The 18,297-nt window shown below is 37.8% G+C and overlaps 1 protein-coding gene across 4 annotated transcripts in view; it reads left to right on the top strand.

The window, feature by feature from the left end:
- Positions 1-18,297, top strand: part of PRKAA1 (protein kinase AMP-activated catalytic subunit alpha 1) — a 39,243-nt gene that overhangs the window by 11,752 nt on the left and 9,194 nt on the right. For 2 of the 4 annotated variants that reach the window (XM_054489635.2, XM_054489641.2), the window contains exons 2-5: positions 9,757-9,898; positions 11,845-11,938; positions 15,455-15,599; positions 17,823-17,910. In XM_054489635.2, the coding sequence (XP_054345610.1) occupies positions 9,757-9,898; positions 11,845-11,938; positions 15,455-15,599; positions 17,823-17,910 (469 nt within the window). Of the gene's footprint in view, positions 1-9,756; positions 9,899-11,844; positions 11,939-12,371; positions 12,417-15,454; positions 15,600-17,822; positions 17,911-18,297 lie in introns of those variants that run through there. The other 2 variants (XM_054489634.2, XM_063664772.1) reach the window with 2 other exon arrangements.

Here is an 18,297-nt window from a genome sequence, read left to right as displayed (position 1 = left end):
TCACGGGTTCAAGCTATTCTCCTGCCTCAGCCTCGTGAGTAGCTGGGATTACAGGCATGTGCCACCACACCCGGCTAATTTTGTATTTTTAGTAGAGACGGGGTTTCTCCATGTTGGTCAGGCTGGTCTCAAACTCCCAACCTCAGGTGATACACCCGCTTCGGCCTCCCAAAGTGCTGGGATTGCAGGTGTGAGCCAGCGTGCCTGGCTAGCTTTAACTATTTTTAATAGTTTTCTCTTTTAACCTTTATACTAGATATATAATTGATTTACTTACCACCATTACAGTATTAGTGTGTTTTGGGTTTGACAGTATACTTACTTTTTCCAGTGAGTTTTATACTTCTCATGTTTTCCTGTCACTCATTAGTGTCTTCTTTCTTCAGCTTAAAGAAGTTCCTTTACCATTTCTTTTTCTGTTTCTTTTTGTTTGTTTGAGACAAAGTCTCACTTTGTTGCCCAGGCCAGAGTGCAGTGGTGAGATCTCCGCTCACTGCAACCTCTGCCTGCTCTGTTCAAGCGATCCTCCCACTCAGCTTCCCAAGTAGCTAGGATTACAGGCGTGCACCACAACTCGCAGCTATTTTTTTTTTTTTTTTTTGTATTTTTAGTAGGGTTTCACCATGTTGGCCAGGCCAGTTTTGAACTCCTAACCTCAAGTGTTCTGCCTGCCTTGGCCTCCCAAGGTGCTGGGATTACAGGCGTCAGCCACCATGCCTGACCACTGTTTTTCATTCTTTATCCTTTTTTCTTCCTCAGATTGTATGATTTCTGGTGGCCTGTCTTCTAATTACTAATCTTTTCTTCTGCTTGATGTAGCCTGTAGTTGAACCCCTTTATTGAATTTTTCAGTTCAGTTACACTATTCCTCAGCTCTATGATTACTGTTTGGTACTTCTTTAGAAAATCCACTTTTCAACTGATTAACTAACTATATCCGTTTCTAGGGTTGCCGTAACAATGCCACAGACTCAATGACTTACAGCAACAGAAAATTATTCTTTGCCAGTACTGGAGGTCAGAAATTTGAAATCAAAGGGCCATCAGGGCCATGTTTCTTCTGAAGGCTCTAGTGGAGAATCTGTTCCTTGCCTCTTCCAGCTGCTGCTGCTGCTTTTTTTTTTTTTTTTTTTTTTTTTTTTGAGACGGAGTCTCACTCTGTCACCCAGAATAGAGTGCAGTGGCGTGATCTCAGCTCACTGCAATCTCCGCCTCCCAGGTTCAAGTGATTCTCCTGCCTCAGTCTCTCAAGTAGCTGGGACTATAGGCATGTTCCGCCATGCCTGGCTAATTTTTCTATTTTTAGTAGAGATGGGGTTTCGCCATGTTGGCCAGGCTGGTCTCGAACTCCTGACCTCAAGTGATCTGCCCGCCTCGGCCTCCCAAAGTGCTGGGATTACAGGCGTGAGCCACCGTGCCCAGCCCTCTTCCATCTTCTTGTAGCTCCTGATGTTCCTTGGTTTGTGATGGCATAACTCCAGTCTCTGCCTCTGTCTTCAAATGGCTGTGCGCTCTCTCTCTCTCTCTCTCTCTGTGTGTGTGTGTGTGTGTGTGTGTTCTCTCTTCTTGTAAGGATACCAGGCATTAGATATAGGGCTCACCCTAAATCCAGTAAGATTTCATCTTCGAATCCTTCGCTAGTCACGTCTGTAAAGATCCTGTATCCAAATAAGATAACAATCAGAGATTCTGGGTTGACATGGATTTTGTGGGGACATTATTCACTTCACTACACTTGTTTTTATATTTTGTATACCTTTGGTTTTATGCTTTCTTTCTTAGTTTTTGAGTAACTTTTAAATTGGTTTGATAGAATGTATTAGTAAAATGTCTGTGGACTGGGCGTGGTGGCTCATGCCTGTGATCCCAGCACTTTGGGAGGCTGAAGGGGGGTGGATCACCTGAGGTCAGGAGTTCAAGACCAGCCTGACCAACATGGTGAAACCCCGTCTCTACTAAATGTACAAAAATTAGCCGGGCGAGGTGGTAGGTGCCTGTAATCCCAGCTACTTGGGAGGCTGAGGTAGAAGAATCACTTGGACCCAGGAGGCGGAGGTTGCAGTGAGCTGAGATCATGCCATTGCACTCCAGCCTGGGCAACAAGAGTGAAACTCCGTCTCAAAAATAAAAAATAAAATAAAATGTCTGTGGAATCCTAAGACATTGAAATTGATATGAGGCAGGTTTTCAGTACACTGGATTCATGTTCTGATACAGGAAGGAGGTCATAGTAGCAGTGCCTGGCACATAGTAGGTGCTGGTACTCAAATATTTCTTGAATGAATGAATTTGTATGATTGAATGCATTTCTGGATAATTCTTATTAGTACAAGGAATTCAGTCTATTCTTTTCAAAACTGTATATACATTAAGAATTTCTCTGATATGTTTAACTTCCATTTATGTTTTATTAAAAGGATGTGTATTTTTACATGTCTTTCTGAGGATTATCTTTTAAAAAAAATCAAATTTCACTTACCATGTTTGGAAAAAGCATAACTTTCAGAGTCTGACCTGGGTTGAAGTTTTGGCTTTTCCACTCAGCTGTGTAACTTTGGGCAAGTTATTTCATCTTTCTGGGCCTCAATTTCTGGTAAAATGTTGCTAATAATGCCAAATCTTCCAGGTTGGTGAGAGTGTGTCAGTATGTTTGGGTACAAAGTGAGTATGCTGCAAATATTAACTAGTAAGTTGTATACCTTAATTATGTACTGTAAGGGAACTAGATTTATGTTGTAAAAAATTGTTTTTGTTAAAAAAAAGCCCTTGTTTATTAAAACTCGCATCAAATTAAGCTGCTTTTTTCCTCTGTGTTCTTCTGTGACCAAACAAGTGTTCCTGTAGTAGGTGAAATCACTGTCAAGGATTGGTGTTATGTGTATATATGTCTGATAGTAATCTGTTGAACATTAACCAAAGTCAGGAAATGAGTTGAACTTTGGAAGGTAGAAATCTGAGGATTGGTGGTGGTGGTGGTGGGGTAGGAGTGGTGGAGCGGGTTGGAGGGATTGAAGTATATGGGAATGGGAGCTAGATATATTAAAATGACAGCTATTATTTATTTAGCACTTATGTACCTGGATGAAGGAATGCTATTGCATCTACATGGATAGGGAGCACCAATCAGAGCTGAGATAAAACTGGCTATTCAGAGATTAAAACAAATAATTCAGGGCTGATTAGATACAGATGGGGGAACAACAGGTCTGGGAGCAGTGGAAAATAAATAACCCTAAATAATAATGGCTACCATTTATTTATCAATTGCTTCCTATGTGCCAGGCATTGTGGAAAGTGCTTTACAAACACTATTTCATGTATCTGTTACAGTCACCCTTATGGAGTATGTGGTATTCTTATTTTACAGATGAGTAAATAGAAGGTTGTAGTTTCTTTAACTTGCCCAAGTCAAACATCTAGTAAGTACCTTCAAACAGGAATAAAACCGAGGTCTGTGCGACTATAAAATCTATGCTTTGTATACATACTGCTTTCACATGTGCAACTGGAATTAGGGGTTCAACCCTATTCAACTCTACTCCCAAAAAAGGTGAATCTGCTAATACTACTTCCAATTGTTTTTTTCCCCTTTGGAAATTTTTTTTTTGAGATGGAGTCTCGCTCTGTTGCCCAGGCTGGAGTGCAGTGGCATGATCTCCGCTCACTGTAACCTCCGCCTCTCGGGTTCAAACGATTCTCCTGCCTCAGCCTCCTAAGTAGCTGGGATTACAGGTGCGTGTCAACACGCCTGGCTAATTTTTTTTTTATTTTTAGTAGAGATGGGGTTTCACCATGTTCGCCAAACTGGTCTGGAACTCCTGACCTTGTGATCCACCCACCTTGTCCTCCAAAGTGCTGGAATTACAGGCTTGAGCCACCGCACCTGGAGTTGGAAATTTTTTTTCTAACCGATAAGAATACAAAGCAGCAAGTAAAATTCAAAAAGGATCACAGTGGAATAACTATTTTCATTTTAGCATATTACCATTTTTATATAAATGTTTTTGTGTAGCTAAAAAATGTAAAATGCATATATAATTTGTTTTTCATGTTTATAAGAACATTTTCTATAGTTTTCCTATGAGAGTCTGTTAGGTTGGAATAACAATGTATTAAACTGTTCTCTGAAATTGGTCAGCCTTTTGTTCTTACATAATATACTGTAATGAACATATTTATGCACATTTTTTCATCAACTTTTAAATCAAATTCTTAGAAGGAAAACTACAGATTAAAAAAAAAAGATCCTGATCATGTAATTTGTGTGTGTGTTTATGAATTTGAATGATCTCTTGGCATTGCTGTCAGGGCACCGCCTCTATTCCTGCCACTGTGATACGATCATACTTTTGTGATTTCTTCTATTACTTCAAAAGGGAAGAAGTTATACCACCATACTTTAAAACAATTAATTTATAATTTGATGAAATGCTCAAGTATTAGAAAAAAGTTTTATGGTATATCTTGATTGGTTATGGATTTTGTTCTGTTTATTATGCCTTCTTTTGGGTGGTTGGGGGCTTCTATTATTTACAGGTGGATTAATATTCTGCTCTGTATTACTCATGAGTTAAATTATACTCAATTCCCTATTCCATAGTTACCACCTTCCCTCCTATTTTTGCTAATTTCCTCCTCATTTTTTGTTACGTGTTCTATAAAATTTCCCATCACATTATTATTGCTACTACCTACTGTTTTCTAAATGATTTTAATTGTATTGTAAAATTCTTCTTGCTCTGCTCTGATTTCATACCTCCTATATTTTCTTATCACTCTGAAAATAGTTAATAAATTTTGCTAATACAATCATGCATTTCATAGATGAATTTAATGTCTATTCATTTTTTTTATTCTTTTGTATTATACGACTTTTTGCTTTTTCTCACTTTACTGTTATTTTTGTCATCATTACAGGCCGGGAAGGTCCCATAGCCCAGGTTGCTTTTGGGCAATACTGTTTTCCCCAGCAGCATTAACTGGCATGTAGGAGATGCTCAGTACATAATGCCAAAATAATTAATTTGAGAGAATGCTTCGAATTCCTATTCCAGTTCCTTATTAAATGACAGGATATATGTCCAGAGTTTTGGATAAGCTCCAATCGTTTCTTAAAGTTAATTGGGGTTGAAATTCAGTTGAGCAGGGTATCATAGGAGTTTGGTTGGTTTGTGATGGTTTGGGAGTTCAGGCCTAAATTGGATTCTGTCTTAGTATTCTTTCCAAGTCTGAGTCCACCAGTATTATCCAGTATTGTGGCTATTTCCCAGTCCTGTTTCAGCTGGGCAGCTGTCAAGAGAAAGTCTGTGCCAAGCCAGAGCTTGGAGATTCTTGGAGGATGTGTTTAGTGCCATGCTTAGGTTTCAACATACTTGTTCTAAGAAAAAAGGTACTTCCTGAAGCAAGCTTTAACAGTCAAGTTGGCTGCTCTTAATCACATCTAATTAGTACTGGAGATTGGAGAAAGCCTTATTAGAAATTAGAATGTGCTTCATTTCCACAGTTGATTTCAGCTGTGATTATAGGGTTGCCTTCCTTCTTTCTCTTATACATTTCATATTACACCCCCATCCTCCTAATATAGTTATATCGTACTTTTAAAAAAAACCTATATTTGGTTTTTTCATAATTGTGGCTGTGTAAATGCTATTTGCTAAGTCAGTATCTATAACTATGTTTTATTTCTTACAGAACTTTAATTTTACTGGCATTCATGAATTATCTCATTTTTCTTTCATTTGTTTAATTTTTTTACCTAAAGCTTAATTTCTCACATCTTCCAGTGCCTTTGTAAAATCCCCCGGAAATAACTATCTTGGATTCTCTGTCACATTCCTGTCTGGATTTGTTGCCTTCTAGGCCTTCTCCATATCTGTTACTGTGACTTTGCTTCACCATTTTGAGATTCTCTTAGTTTTTCTCCTATATTGGATCCCTTCTTTGCTGGATTCCATGCCATCTTTCTTGGGTTTCTTCCTGATTTTGATGGAATATATATTCTCCAGTAGGTTCCTGAGAAAGGGTGCACAAAGGTTAAATTTTTGGAGACTTAGCCTCATGACTGTCTAAATTCTATGGGTGCTGATCATATCCCCAAAAGACCAAATCCCTAATGCCATAATCCCAAATGTTGAAATACTGAAAGATCAAAATCTCTAAAAATCAGAATCCCTAAATTCTAAAAATCTCACACATCTGAAATCCTGAAAATCAGAATCATGAAAGATTAAAATCTCAAATGTCGAAATGCTGAAAGCCAACACCTGGGGTAGAATTTAGTGCATATTCGGTTGTATGAAAGATAGTTGCATCATTTTACTTGCATCATATTAGGTGGAACGGATTGCCTTTTTATTGTATTTATTTGGAAATTAAGTATGGTTTAAGGAGATGGTTTATGGGTGCCAAATTGACGAGGGGTGGATTCATGGATTTAATTTTAGGTGTCAACTTGACTGGATTAAGGAATACCGAGAAACTTGTTAAAGCATTATTTTGGGTTTGTTTGTGAGGAGATTAGTATGTGAGTCTGAGTGGACTAGGTGGGGAAGATCTGCTCAATGGTGGTGGCCACCATTAAATCTGCTAGGGGCCCAGAGAGAACAAATTGTTGCCTTTCTGAGAGCTGGAATGGACTTTTCTTCTGCTGAATTGGACATCAGAACTCCAGGCTTGTTGGCATTTGGACTCTAGGACATACACCAGCAGCCCCCAGGGTCCTGGGCTTTCAGCCTCAGACTGAGACCTGGTTTGGCTTGGTTCTGAGGTCTTTGGACTGAGCCAAGCTACCAGCATGCCAGGGTCTCCAGCTTGAAAATGACCTGTCGTGGAACTTATCAGCCACTATAATCGCATGAGCCAATTCCCCTAATAAATCATCTCTCATATATCTATGTATATATATATCTTATTTGTTATGTCTCTCAAGAATGCTGTCTGTCGAGAATGCTGACTAATACGGATTTGGTATTGAGAAAGCCAAATATCATTCCTTCTTACTGTATTCCTTACAGCACAATGGAAGAGACCTGTGAAATTGTTCCCTTGCAAAAAGGCTGTGATAAATTAAGTATACCAGGCTACTTAATGGTGAAAGAGAAAAGTTTAAAAGCTAATTATTATTGGTGTTGTGAAGACAGAAAATCACTTAATTGCAATGGCCAAGCAATAACCAGATTTCTAAATGGTCAGCATATACTTACAAAATTTTTAGACCACAACCGCTCTAAACACAAGTGAATGTTTTGAAGATCATAGAAGTGAATATGCAGGTGAAAAATATAAGAGCTCCCCTGCCAAATTATTCAATCACATATGACTTCTGCCCTTTCACACATAGTGCCAATTGGCTATGCTATGTATTTTATCTTTGCATCATTTCTAATACTGCAGGTATAAATTCTGTAAAGGCCTTTAGAGAATTCTAACTCATATTATGCACTTTTTGTGCATATTTGACTCCATGAAAGTGCATTATCACAATGTGATGTAATGTGTAAGCATTGTGCATGTACATGAAAATGTTGAAACTTGCTCAGTAAATGAAGAGATGTCCGTTTTGTTCATCTGTATTTGTGAAATATAAAATTTCTCAAGATCTTGGCTCTTTGGGTAACTCTATTGCAGTTTTTGTGCAAGCGGTAGTGACCCATTGCAGTTTTTGATCGAACTTGTCAGAAGATTCAAGTTGTCTGGTATTTCAGATGACCGCAGTTATGAATCTGGGTGCACCCGATTACCAACCGTAGTGATATGTGTTTATCCATTTTGCTTTTTAATCTATTTCTTCATGAATACATTTTATCTGTTCCTATTATACCCATGCAATGGTTGTTAGTATACCTGAGTGTTTATGCTTGCAAAAATATATTAGTACCTATTTTATTGTGTAAAGGGGCCTATGAACTGTTCCGTTGTGTTTTTATGTTTCTCAAATAAATCTTTTAAAAACGGAAATAAGTGTCTTTTAGAGAACTTTTTACAAATTATTTTTCCAGAATTCTATTTTTAGGATTTTGTTCTTTTGGGATTGTGATTTTTGGAATTTTAGATTTTAGGGATTTTGATCTTTTGAGATTTCAACATTTGGGATTATGGTGTTTGGGATTGTGTCTTTTGGGATTATGTCCTAAACCCAAATTCTGTCACCACCGACTGTCTAGTGATAGCATTTAAAATGGAAAGATAAAATGACTTGATTTTTTTTTCCCTTTATTTTTAACTGCATTTAAAAAAATAGAGGCTGGGCATTGTGGCTCACACCTATAATCCTAGCACTTTGGGAAGTTGAGGCTGGTGGATTGCTTGAACCCAGGAGTTTGAGACCATCCTGGTCAATATGGTAAAACATCATTTCTACAGAAAAATACAAAAAAATTAGCTGGGTGTGGTGGGGCCTGCCTGTAGTCCTAGCTACTTGGGAGGCTGAGATGGGAGGATCACCTGATCACCTGAGCCTGGGGAGGTTAAGGCTGCAGTGAGCTCTGATTGTGACACGGCACTCCACCCTGGGTGATAGAGTGACACCCTGTCTCAAAAAAAAAATAAATAAATAAAAAACAGGAAAAAAAATTTAAAACATAGAGAAACCAAAAAAACTAGAAACCACATACATACACATGAACCAGAATTTCAAAGGTATAAGAGGTTATAGATGGGGAAATGTATCTATGGCATGAGAGAGTCTTTTGGGATGATGGAACTGTTCTGTATCTGACTATATAATGCTGGCTACACCAATTTCTATATGTTTTAATATCCATATAAATGATACTAAAAGAAAAATTTCAGTCTGTATGTATGATAGGTTAAAAGGTGAAAAATTAAAAGAATTTAAAAATACAAAAAGGTATACAGCAAAAAAGAAGTCGCCCTCCCCTCTTCTTTTAGTCTTCTAGCTTTCTTTTCTGGAAGAAACCACTGTTACCAATTTCTTATGTATTCTCCTATGTAATCACTCTTAAACATCTGAACATTTGGGATGAATCTGGCAAAAGAGAAAATAACTTATATTTGCTTAGCTATTTTCTGAGAATGCTAGATAACTACTCTTATAATATGTCTAAATATATTACAATTTTTATTTTGTTGAGACAAGAGTCTCAATCATCACCCCAGACTGGAGTGCAGTGGTGCGATCTGGGCTCACTGCAACCTCTGCCTCCCAGGTTCAAGTGATTCTCCTGCTTCACCTCCCAAGTAGCTGGGATTACAGGCATGCGCCACCACCGCACCCAGCTAATTTTTGTATTTTTTTGTTTGTTTGTTTGAGACAGAGTTTTGCTCTTGTTGCCCAAGCTGGAGTGCAGTGGTGTGATCTCGGCTCACTGCAACCTCCGCATCCTGGGTTCAAGCGATTCTCCTGCCTCAGCCTCCCGAGTAGCTGGGATTACAGCTGTGTACCAGCATGCCTCACCAATTTTTTGTATTTTTAGTAGAAACGGGGTTTCACCATGTTAGCCAGGCTGGTCTCGAACTCCTGATCTCAGGTGATCCGCCCGCCTCAGCCTCCCAAAGTGCTGGGATTACAGGCATGAGCCACCGCTCCCAGCCATTAATTTTTGTATTTTTTAGTAGAGATGGGGTTTTGCCATGTTGGCCAGACTGGTTTCGAACTCCTGACCTCAAGTGATCTACTCGCCTCGGCCTCCCAAAGTGCTGGGATTACAGGCGTGAGCCACTGCACCCGGCCAGAATATGTGTAAATATATTATTAATCATACTTAGTACTAATTTATTAAATTACTTATTTTACAGTTGGCAAACATGAATTGACTGGGCATAAAGTAGCTGTGAAGATACTCAATCGACAGAAGATTCGGAGCCTTGATGTGGTAGGAAAAATCCGCAGAGAAATTCAGAACCTCAAGCTTTTCAGGCATCCTCATATAATTAAACTGTAAGCTCTGTTTATATTAAATATAGTCCAGTCATCTTTTCATCTTTTTTGTTAACCTACTTAATGTGACAAGTGAGAAAAATGACTGACACTTCTTTTTGTTTCCTGAGGGTTTTGAAAAGTTTCTTCCTAGGCCGTGTGCGGTGGCTCACACCTGTAATTCCAGCACTTTGGGAGGCTGAGGCAGGCGGATCACCTGAGGTCAGGACTTCGAGACCAGCCTGGCCAACATGGTGAAACCCTGTCTCCAGTAAAAATACAAAAATTAGCTGGGCATGGTGGTGGGCGCCTGTAATACCAGCTACTCGGAAGGCTAAGGCAGGAGAATGGCTTGAACCTGGGAGGCGGAGGTTGCAGTGAGCTGAGATCGTGCCATTGCACTCCAGCTTGGGCAACAAAAGCGAAACTCTGTCCCCCCAAAAATTAAAAGTTTCTTCCTGTTCATGTATTTTTGGAACCCCACTGATGGTCATTTAAGCCTATGTTCATATTTTGCCCTTGTGCTTATCAGCTGTTATCTTCTCATTCTTTCTTGTCTTCTGGAAAGATGCCCTTCTGGTAATGTTTGGTGCCCCATTGCTGTAAAACCGACAATGATCTGCTAGTAAAAACTCTTGACCTCCAGATGCCCACATGATATCAGTTAGCCTCACTAGTGAGAATGCAGTAGTAGAAAGAGTTTTTCCTCATCCTGCTTATACCTGAATATATAGATAACAAAATTTCAGGAATCCAATATTTCAAAAGGGCAGTAATCTTACTGTTGTTTTACAGTTGCCAGTTGCAGAGTCTACAAATAACTATTTCCTGCTCAGCTTCTGCTTTGTTATGCAGGCAATAACTTAAAGCTGCTTAGGTTTTTCTCCTGAACTGGCTGACTCAAACTTGTTTCACTCTTACCTCTTCTCATTTGTTGAGTGCTGTGGTTTTAAATACCATCCATACGCTGACCACCCCTAAATGTACATCTCTTGCTTTAAGATCTCTTCTTACACCAGACTGATTTGCTCACTGCTGACTTTACATTTCCATTTGGATGTTCACAAGGTATTTAAAACTCAATCCGGCCCAAAATGAACTCTTTATTACTCTCCCAAACTTGCTCTTCCCCCAGTTTTCAACATCTTGGCTAACAGCCAGTTACCCAGGGCTAAAACTTAGGAACCATTTTTAACTTCCCTGTTTCTTTCACTTTCTACCATCCATTTCATTTCTTCCTTCACAATCAAGCTAGGATTTGATTGCTTCTCAGTTCCTTTATTGCTGTCAACCTGGTCTCAGCCACCTTCATCTGTCTCATGAAATCCTGAAGTAACCTCCTGTGGCTACCTTTACTGTCGACAGTTAATTCTTCACACTGCTGCCATAGTTTTACTTTTAATATGCCAGATCACATGACTGTTTAAAACGTACGATAGCTTTTCATCTTCCTTGGAGTAAAAGCCAAAGCCTTATCATGGCTTGTAAAATTCTGTGTCTTCTGGCCTGCAGTTAACACCTTTGACTCTACATCCTATTTCTCTCTTAATATTCCTCGAACATGCCAAGCTGGCTTCTACTTGGGGACCTTTGCAGTTGCTATTCCCTCTCCCAGTTTCACTTTCCTCCTAGATAATTACATAATTTGTTTCCATTCTTCTTTTAGGCTCAGCTCAAATGTTACTTTATTAGAGGCTTTCCTTTAGCACTCTGTATACAAAGATTCCCCTTAATTTGCTTTATTTGTCTTCATAGCATGTTCCACCACCTGAGATATTGCTTATTTATTTAGTGTCTGTTTCCTGGTTCCTGGAACATGAACTCCATGAGAGCAGAGAATTTTTGTTTCCTGCAGTTTTCCTAGCTCCTAGCCTAGTACCTGGTATACTATAGGTGCTTAGTAAATATTTATTGAATGAATGAATATACATGTTTTAATATTCGTAGACAATGTTTTCTCTCACCAGGTACCAGGTCATCAGTACACCATCTGATATTTTCATGGTGATGGAATATGTCTCAGGAGGAGAGCTATTTGATTATATCTGTAAGAATGGAAGGGTAAGCTGTTCTGCTTTAATTCTGTATGTATTTTGTAACTCCCCTTTATCATTTACTAGCATGAAAATGTCAGCAAGCAATTTTAAGAGGTCTGTTTAATAACCAGTTCCCTTAGTCATATATTTATTTAGAATCATAAACTATTTAGAACTAGAAAGGATCTTAAAGATTATCTCCTTAGCCTGTTTATACAGATGTGGATACTGAGCCTCATGGCTTATATGTTTGCTCACAGTAACATGATTTATTAATGACGAATTGGCTTGAGCCCCCAGAACTCATAATCTGCAGACTTATGCTTCCAGGGTATACAAATACCTTGAATATGTATCTTAATGTAATTAATCATTACAAAATATATTATTACTTAAAGATCTAGGCCTTGCTAGTCAATTCTAGCCACATTTAAATTGCATTCATTTTTTGGTTTCAGAAATCTGATGTACCTGGAGTAGTAAAAACAGGCTCCACGAAGGAGGTAGGAATTAGATATAAAGAATTTAGAGCTGGAAGGAACTTTATAGGACATTTTGAACACTACCTTAAGTTACAGATACAAAAACTCAACACTGCCCTTTGCCCATACTTTTTCTCATACCCAGGTTATGTGGTATGCGAAAGCCCCTTTGTGGGAAAGCTGTATCTAGCCCTGAAAAGAAAGCTTTTCTCCCAATCTTAAGTTATTTACATTACTCATTCATTTGTTCTATATAGCATGTCTATTTACTTTATCAAAATCAAACTTATTAACCAAGTTAATTTTGATTTTACTATTTCTTAACATGATTCATTTCTATTTCAGGTACTCCCCTTTACTCCCGCTTCTCCTTACCAAAAAAAAAAAAAAGTTCTGCCTGGAGACATGGGAAACAGGCACAACTGATATATTTTTTCTTATCTTTTCTGTTGTTGTTTATTTCTTGGTTTTACCTTGTGGGTATTTCTTCAGTTTTACCAGTTGAATATTAAAATTTCAGCACCCATATTTTCCATTTCAAAAGTTTCTTATTTTCTGAAATTTCCATTTCTTTAGTCTGCTGTTATTTGCCTCACAGATATAATAACCTAGTCTGAGGATGGCATTTTAAAAAAAGTTTTCCTCTGTTCCATCTTGTTCTGTACCTTCTGTGCTCTCTGCCTTCATTTTATTCATTTTTGTCTTTGATGCATGGCCCTTCTTCAGATATTTGGTGATTCTTGGCTGTCCACTAAATATTTAAGAATAGGGTATTAAATACCAGGCTCATGTGGGTAGGACTTATTGATTGCTGGGTTTTCTTATAGCTTGAATAGGTAGGGACTTGTCTATTTTATTACTGTATACCAAATGCTGATAATAACAAATATGTTTTCTTGGATCAGATATTTGTTCCAGAAGAAACCTTCCCATTTCCTTAAAGGCCTTAGCTTAGCTGCCAGTGCTCCAGGAGCTGAGTGGGGAAAAGAGATGCAAGTCTCACTAGTTAGTATGTTGACTTTGTCTTAGCCCCCATGTTTTCCTTAGGATGCCTTATCCCTGCCGTGGTGTCCTTGAGAGCAGAGCTGGTTCAGCCTTACTAGAGTGAATTATAGGTCTTATTCCCCAATATGGGTGAGTTTAAAAGCTTCTTACTTCAAGCACTTGTCCTGTATTCAGCTCATCTCTCACTTCTACCTTGAGTAGTTCCCTATGTTTCCAATTTCTAAGGCTTCCCAGGCTTTGTGTGCAGATGTTTATTTTTTACTGGTTTCTACCCCTATAGGCTTAGGTTTCAGCTTTCTCTTGTAGGCTTAGTCTTTATTACTGTTTATCTATTGTCATCCTTGGTGACTCCTCTTGATTACTGCTGTCTCTTTTGTTCTTTTTGTCTTTATATGCCTGTTTTATTGCTGATGTCATTTTAGTGATGTTTCAAGAGTTGGAGACAAAAGATTTAATCTGCTATGTTTAATTGGAAATGTATTTTGACTTTTCTAACCTTCCTTTATAGATATCCCTTTCTCCATCCTTTGTAATTGTACTTGTTATTAATACAGCATAATTTTCATTTTTGTAGCCTGTCTAGTTACTTTTTATATTTTGTTTAATCAAGTTTTCTCCTATTTTTTCATATTTGAACAGATACACTTCTTTTTCCCCATGAACCTACAAATCTAGAAATAAAAGTATTAGAATGCTAAAGGATTAGTATTTTTCTAGAGGAACGGTATCATAATAGTTTCTTCTTTCAAAATAAATTACTGATTTGTATTTTCTTCCAGATTACCCATGCCCTTTAAGGTGTAAGTCTGGTTTTAGAATGCTAATTTGTGACCTGTGTTAGAGAATTGCATATTGGAGTCCTTCGCTTAGAGGATTAATAGCTTATTTATTAAATATGACTTCTTGGGAGCAGGCATGTCCAAGTAATCGTTGTCACTTATGTTGAAAAAAGTGATAAGAATATATGGATATATAGAGAAGTTTAAAAAAAATACTTCAGGCCGCATACAGTGGCACATGCCTGTAATCTCAGCACTTTGGGATGCTGAGGCAGTAGATTGCCTGAGCTCAGGAGTTCGAGACCAGCCTGGGCAACATGGCAAAGTCCTGTCTCTATCAGAAATACAAAAATTAGTGGGCGTGGTGGCGTGTGCCTGTGGTCCCAACTACTTAGGAGGCTGGGGTGGGAGGATTGCTGCAGCCCAGGGAAGCCGAGGCTGCAGTGAGCTGTGATGGCACCACTGCACTCCAGCCTGGATGACAGAACGAGACTGGGTCTCAAAATATAGATAAATTTAACCCCCCCCCCCCAAAAAAAAACAAACAAACAAAAATGAAAAGGTAGTTGCTACGTAAGATTTTTTTTAGCAAGTATATTAAAGATAAAATGCTATAATATTTTATTAAATGAATTAAGGTGTTTCTTGTTAAAATGTCTTCTATTTTAGGACATATAGCAACATAGTTGCTTGCTGGTTTATGAATAGTGGTTAAATATTACTTCCTCATGGTCTAAAATAGTATCCCCCACCCCACTATCACTCACTGCACCCATATTTTGCTTTATCTTTGTTCAAAACAGTATCACTCCTTCAGACTATATTTATTAGTCTATTTTCATCAACTAGATTAGGGCCTTTGTTTTATTCATTGCTGTGTAATGAGTGTCTAAAGCAATGTATAGCACGTTGAAGGTATTCAGTAAATATTTGTTAAAAGAATGAAAGATTAAACATTTCCAGCTTATAAAAGGAAATATGCCAAATTTCGAGTAGATATTGAAATTATTTGAAATAACTCATGAGATACAGAGGAATGTACTCATATGCAAATGATAATATTAGAAACTTGAGTTACTGATTTGGGTTCCAAGACCATCTTAGCATTTCTGTTTTGTGCTGCAGGTATCTCCTCCTCATGTCAAAAGTATCTCATAAGTGAAGTTCATTCGGAAGATTTTCATGTATTTTGACAATTTTATAGGTTGGAGAATTTTAGATAGGACAATTTACTTTGAAAGACACACCTTTAAAAAGCCTCTCTACTTTTCTTAGCTGGATGAGAAAGAAAGTCGGCGTCTGTTCCAACAGATCCTTTCTGGTGTGGATTATTGTCACAGGCATATGGTGGTCCATAGAGATTTGAAACCTGAAAATGTCCTGCTTGATGCACACATGAATGCAAAGATAGCTGATTTTGGTAAGGATAATTTTATAGTTTCTTAACGTTCATTTCTAACGTTCTTATAGTTTCAATGAACCTACGTAGAATTCTTCAGATAACTGTAAAAGATTACATAAAGTAATAGACTGAGTATATCAAAGTATTCTGTTTTGTCTATGAACATACAAAAAGAAGAAAAGCTAAGAAATCATCTTTTCTTAGCTTTAAATGTCTTTATTACTATTACTATTATTTTATAGAGGCAGGGTTTCGCTTTGTCGCCCAGGCTGGAGGGCAGCGACGTGATCATAGCTCACTGCATCCCCAAACTACTGGGCCAGGTGACCCTCCTGCCTCAGCCTCCTGAGTAGCTGGGACTGCAGGTGTGCACTACCATGCCAGGCTAAGTTTTGTCTTTTTGTAGAGACGGGTTCTCACTATGTTGTCCAGGCTGCTCTTGAACTCCTGGCCTCAAGTGATCCTCCTACCACAGCTTCCCAAAGTATTGGGATTACAGGTGTGCACCACTGCACCTGGCTCTTTAAATATCTTTAAAATTAAATTTTAAACAATAGCATTAGAGAGACTATTTGAAAAGAGTATTATTTGTGAAAGAGAAGGTAGCAGCTTTATTTCCAATATGTTCCAAAGAATCAAGTATGGAGAAGAAGGAAAGTGAGTGGGATGGAATTATTTAAAACTTTGAAAGCCAGAAGTGAACTATGTGAATTTAATTATTTAAAATTATTTAAAACAATTTTTTAATTAAAAAAAATTTATTTAAAAATTTAAAAATGTTTTAAATGATAGTAAATTATAATTTGTTTAAAGAACATTTTGATTGTTAAAAATCAATTTATTTTGGCTGGGTGTGGTGGCTTCTGCCTGTAATCCCAGCATTTTGGGAGGCCGAGGCGGGCGGATCAGCTGAGGTCAGGAGTTCGAGACCAGCCTGGCCAACATGGTGAAACCCCATCTCTACTAAAAATACAAAATTAGCCAGGCATGGTGGTGCACGCCTATAGTCCCCGCTACCCTGGAGGCTGAGGCAGGAGAATTGCTGGAACCCAGGAGGTGGAGGTTGTAGTGAGTCGAGATCGCCTGTCCGGCCTAGGCGACAGGGTAAGACACGGTCTCAAAAAAAAAAAAAAGAATTTATTTTTTCTGTATTTCCTATATAAATTGCCATTGACCTTACTAAACCTAAGAGAAAAAGGAATCTTTTCAATTCTTTTCTTTAGGTTGGTTTTAGTTCAAATCAGATAACTTTTTTTTTTTGTTTGTTTTTTGTTTTGAGACAGAGTTTCACTCTGTCACCCAGGCTGGAGTGCAGTGGTATGATCTCGGCTCACTGCAACCTCTGCCTTCCAGGCTCAAGTAATTCTCCCACCTTGGCCTCCCAAGTAGCTGGGACCACAGATGCGGGCCACCACGCGCAGCTATGTTTTTTTGTATTTTTGGTAGAGATGGGGAATCACTATGTTGGCCAGGCCGGACTTGAACTCCTGAGCTGAAGTGATCCGCCTGTCTTGGCCTCCCAAAGTGCTGGGATTATAGGTGTGAGCCACCATGTCTGGCCCAGAGAATATTCTTATAAAAATTTTCCTCAGTTTTGACTACATCTATGTATCTATATCTATATCTATTTAAATGTTTAGAGATTAACTGGAAAATGCAAACCAAACCTGAGCTGGTTGTTTTGGTGTGTTTTTTTTGTTTTTTTTAAAATAGTAATTGGCTAAATTATTTGAATTTCTTATTCCGCAGTTGATTATTTTTATAGGGTGCATTTTTGAGGGAGCAACAGTTTCTTTTTGGAGTACAACTATGAGGGAACGTTGAAATTCAAAATTACTGTTCTTTTTTTTTTTTTTTTTTTTTTAAAAGAATCAGAACAGGCTTAATAGGAACTTTGAATTTTAATCCTTGTATTCATCTGTTACAGATTATTTTCCCTAGTAATTTCTGTATTAATAAAACTTAAACATGGCAAGTTTTTTCTAATAAGCAAAGTAACCAACAGCTTAATATATTTGCATTAAACTCTTAACAGTGCACTAACTTTAAATGTTGAAATAGATTACACATTTTAGGGCATAATGGCAGAATATTTGGCTACAATAGACCATAGGATTTTGTTGAAGCAAATAACAAAATGATGATTTATCATTTTAATGCAAACTCAATTTTATTGTTTAATGGGATTTTAATTTTTGTCTTTGGGAAATCTTTTGAGTAGCTGATTTTGTGCACTTTCAGGTCTTTCAAACATGATGTCAGATGGTGAATTTTTAAGAACAAGTTGTGGCTCACCCAACTATGCTGCACCAGAAGTAATTTCAGGAAGGTAGTATTTGATACCCTGCCGCCCTCAATACATTTGAAATTGTCTTTTTCTCCTAGATTTTGTTAGTCTATAGTGTCATATTTAATTCTAATGAAAGGAAAGAAATATAAGGCTTATTCTTAACCACATTTATACGTGAATGAGGGTTAAGGACAAGTCAACATTATATTAAAGTTGTTAGAAGAGAGTACATTAATTTTTTTCCCAGGTGGAAGAAATGAAAAGTTTAAAACTAGGGTGTTTTAAAAAGTAGGTAAGACACTGGAAACTTGAATAATACAGAAATATCTAGTAGTTAGAAAAGGATTACTATTTACTCAGAGGAAAAATTAAACATGTAATGTGTAGCTTTAATTTTTTACATAGATGGCATTTTGTAGTACCTTT

Source organism: Pongo pygmaeus, chromosome 4 (genome assembly GCF_028885625.2).
Source record: "Pongo pygmaeus isolate AG05252 chromosome 4, NHGRI_mPonPyg2-v2.0_pri, whole genome shotgun sequence".
Classification (NCBI taxonomy): domain Eukaryota; kingdom Metazoa; phylum Chordata; class Mammalia; order Primates; family Hominidae; genus Pongo; species Pongo pygmaeus.
The sequence above is the reverse complement of the archived record's forward strand: the minus strand, read 5'-3'. Positions and strand labels throughout refer to the sequence as shown.